The sequence below is a fragment of the Quercus robur genome, chromosome 2 (genome assembly GCF_932294415.1).
Source record: "Quercus robur chromosome 2, dhQueRobu3.1, whole genome shotgun sequence".
Classification (NCBI taxonomy): domain Eukaryota; kingdom Viridiplantae; phylum Streptophyta; class Magnoliopsida; order Fagales; family Fagaceae; genus Quercus; species Quercus robur.
The window spans coordinates 22,017,855-22,022,032 of record NC_065535.1 but is presented as its reverse complement, the minus strand read 5'-3'; the positions used below and the strand labels follow the sequence as shown (position 1 = coordinate 22,022,032).

The following is a 4,178-nucleotide window of genomic DNA, read 5'->3' as shown; positions in this document are numbered from 1 at the left end:
AAAACTTGTTTCTAAGAACATAGAACGGTCACTTTTAATCTTTAATGTGTCATTGTGTCTAATAGAACAATGATGTGTCAATTTTTAGTTTTGCCATTTATTTAAAGGACTAAAAACCATTTCTTTAAATTTCAAGGACTAAAATCAATAAATTTTTATTTTAATTATTAGAAATTGATAGAAAAGTGGAATTTTTTTTATACATAGGGTGCTTCTCAAGATGGATGAAGTTTTCATGGTGAGAGGCCATGGGTTTGATTTTGTGGGGGAACTCTCCACACACACAGACACATGGGAATGATAATTTCACCATGATTTTCCCTGTTCTACACGAGTTTTCCTCACCTCGAAGAGGTGAAAGAAAAAGCACAAGGCAAAATATTTAACCCCACTATTGAACCAAGGCAAGGATAGATTTTAATCACCCTCTCCCGAGTATATTTACTAAAATATCATTATGCTTTCTATGATTTATAAAATTGACACATGACCTTTAGAGACTTTGCAATTTTACTTTATTTTAATGGAATGTTGGATATATTAGGACTTGGTAAGTTTGTATTATTATTTTGCCAAACAATTTACTGTTAAATATTTTATTTTCATTATTGAGTACTAATAATGTACTATTTACTTTATTAAAAATTTGATTTTTGTTATTACAATATTACTTGAGATTTTGTATTATTTTCTGGTTAAATAATATGGTATGATTTATTTATTTATTTATTTATTTTTATATTAGTGTTAAAGATTTGTTTTATATTTTATATTATTAGTATGATAAATTATACTAACCTCCCTTGAGGTTTCACAAAATAACACTCTACAAAAGTTTCGAGAAATGACACTCTTGTCATCATTGACTTTAAAAAAATGCAACACTTCTTCTGATGTGGAATAAGCCATGACTACTAGAGCTTGAGGAGAGTAGTCATCATCAAGTGAGAAAAGTGATTATACATTTGAGAAAGGAGTGTCATCTGCATGAATCTGTGCTTGTTCAAGAAGTTTTGCTGCTTTCTCCGTTTTGGACAATTTTTTGCAAAATGGCCAGGTCTTCTACACACAAAACAAACTTTTGAAGTCTATCCTTTAAACTGCTTTCTTCTGAGAAACTTCCATTTTTTCTTCCTAAAAAATTTCTTCCTTTGTTCTGCATGGTGTCTCCTTTTCAAAGGATATTTTCTGAAATGATCTCTTCTTTTTGTTCGACAGTCACAATTTTTCTCATAGCACTTTATCTGCAAATCTTTTCTTTTGCAACTATCTTTTAATCTACTATGAACTTTGTCAATTTATGAAAGAAATTTTCTCTGGTTACAGAGCTTTTCTAGAGCAATAAGCACATGTTGGTAGATTTCTCCCAAAGAAGCTTGTTGCAGGGTTATTTTTTGGAGGTTCATCATGCGGAGAGTTTCATCTCCCAATGGTTCCGGGAGGGAGCTGAGGAAGGTATGCTTGGAATTGACATCAACCATGCCATTGAAAGAGTAGAATCGTCTTGACATTCTATCAAAATGCTTTTCTAGATCTTTTCTTTCAAATGAGTAACACTTCATAGCCAAGAATTCTTCTCATGCTACTTCTGTACGGTGGGTTGGTGAGCTAAGAAATTTATTATGAAGAATTGTGAAAAAGCCTTCCAATGTTTTGGATTGGACTACCTGTCTCTGCCGAAATTCTCCTAAATTAATCCACCATTCTCTTAATCTTCTTGTGAGTCTCGCAACAGACTTGGCAATGACTTGAGCAACAGAAGAATTTGGGGCTTGGAGTTTAGCTATGCACCATGAATACATGTTAAAAATTTCATCATGCCACTTGGAAGGAGGAGCATTATCAATAGTAAACAAATGTTTTGAATCTATGGTTGATGGGTGGGTTAAACGTGTTTGGTTATCAGGGACAAAATGTGGTGGAGGAAAAATTGGCAACGGCGGTGGAGGTGGTTTAGGATGGAGGACATCATCTTCTTCTACAGTTGGTTGATCATCCACCATAAACACTTCTTCCAGACCAAGATCAAATAGGTCTAACTCAGTAGTATCAATTACCGGAAGCACAAAAGGTTCTCTTGGATTTTCAAGGGTAAGGTTTTTCAGGAATGATGAAATTGGATTTGGGGGGTTAGGATCCACAACCAACATGTTCATATCTGGAGGTTTTGAAGAAGCACCAATGGTTGGATCTGGAGGTTGATATAATGGTTCTTTGTCCTTTTTCTTAAAAGAAGGTTCACTTTGTGGCCTAGTTTGAGGTTCTAGTTTGAGTGGAGCTGGATATGTTTCAGCTGGGAAAATTCCACTTGGCTTGAAAGGGTTATAATTAGGGTGTGTTATGGCTAATGGTTGGAGGTTTTCTCCAGGAGAGGTTGATGAAAATGGAGAGGTTAGGGGTATGGACAAGCCTTTATATAATGATTGTCGAGGTTGGTAAGGAGTATAGACAAGCATCGGGGAAGGTTTGGTAACTTCTTTCTGTGGTCCTTCTATGGATTGAAGTTATGCTAGCAATTGTTTTCTTTCTTTTTCTTTCTGCCCTATAACAGGGAAAGAAACAGACAAATCTTTAATTGTAGAAACAATTGTTGCAAGCTCTCGTTCGACTATCTTGATTTTTTTCTTCAGATCATCAATAAGAGAACCTGAGGATGAGAAGGTATGGGTAACTACCTCTGTTAACTTCTGATGGTTATCAAGGATTTTTAAAAGAGCTTGGTTTTGTGCCACAACATTTTCTGCTTGCCAATTTAGAGCTGCCTTTGCTGACTTGTCTCCTGGTTCCATCTGGATTGGTTCCAATAGGGTTTTTGATTTTCCAAACATGCTTTGTGTCGGTTTGAGGATGTTCAAAACTTTCAAGAGGAGGAAAATCCTGTGAGTAGGAAGGTGAAGCATGGTCAAACATGTAACAAGGTAAGGGTTTCTATGAGTGGGTTTGGCTAGTAGGAAAAGGTTGGCATCTCGCTATTCGGGGAAGGACTTTCTAGTAGTATGGGATTAATGGAGGTTTAAGGTTTTGGTCATGGTCTTCTTTGGACTTGGGATCTTTGCAAGATGGAAAAGGAGAGAATTTTTGCTTTCTAGTTCTAGGATAAAGAACATAATAGTCAAATTTTCCAGAGGGTTCTCCAAGGAGGTCAACTTCTGGATCACCTGCTTCATATCTTTCTTTGAGGATTTGTTGAGTGGATTTTTTCTTCCGTCTTCTTGAATAATCTTTCTCAAGAGTTTCTTCTTTTTTGCATTCAGCACAATCACAAATATCCCACCATATATGGCCAGAGGGTGATTTGCCTTCATAGCAAGGCTTTCCATCTTCATGAAATGCATTGATCTTAGTGCCATCCTCATAAACATATGACACAGGATGAAGCATATCAATTTGAGTTGGAAAGACTGTCACATCTTTCTTTTCTGGTGGGGCCATCAAAAACCTTGTTTCAACTTCACCATTTTCCTTCCTAATAAAGAAAGGATTGTTTGACTGGACTGGCTTAATCACTTGGTGAAGCATCTCATATTTTGTAATCCATAATTCTGGAAAGAGAGTAGCTATCTGGTCTCTAGTGAGTTGTCTTGGGACAAATGTACATATGGGGGTTAATCCTGGATCAACTTGGATCAACAAAGCATCTATTATAATTTAGAATTTTTTTATAAAATTTTTCAAACAAATTAAAAAGATAAACTTTAGAGATAAGCAGTAATTATAATTTCTTTTTTGAATGTGAAGGGAAAAAAAATCATAAATTTTAGGAGTTTCCTTTTTTTAATTCAAAATGAAATTTGTTATTTGGCATTTATGACCCTATTTATAAATGAAGTTACTCTTCATTAATGAGGGTATTTTTGAACTACAAAAAAGTCCAGGTTTTTTAAGAGAGTTCCAACCTATGGCGTCCGCTCCTGATGATAGTTATTTATTATCAGACTAAGACACCAATTGGTTTTTGGTGTAGGCTGGGATTGAATCCTAGATCTCTTATTCAAATATCAGAGACTTTACCAATTGAGCTAATTGGAACCCACACATAAAAGTCCAGTTGAAAAAGGGGAATCTTCTTATATATAGTATAGATATTAATAAGGGTAAAATACTATTTTAGTCTCTAAACTTTAATAAAAGTTTTTTTTTTGTCCCTAAACTTTAAAAAGTTCTTTTTTCATTCATAA

At 34.8% G+C, this 4,178-nt stretch overlaps 1 protein-coding gene across 1 annotated transcript; it reads right to left on the bottom strand.

Moving 5' to 3' along the window:
• Window positions 1-2,988: 2,988 nt before the first annotated feature.
• LOC126696199 (uncharacterized) lies at window positions 2,989-3,519 on the bottom strand. The gene has a single exon (XM_050392977.1). It carries the CDS (start codon window positions 3,517-3,519, stop codon window positions 2,989-2,991), a length of 531 nt encoding a protein of 176 aa, XP_050248934.1.
• Window positions 3,520-4,178: the final 659 nt, after the last annotated feature.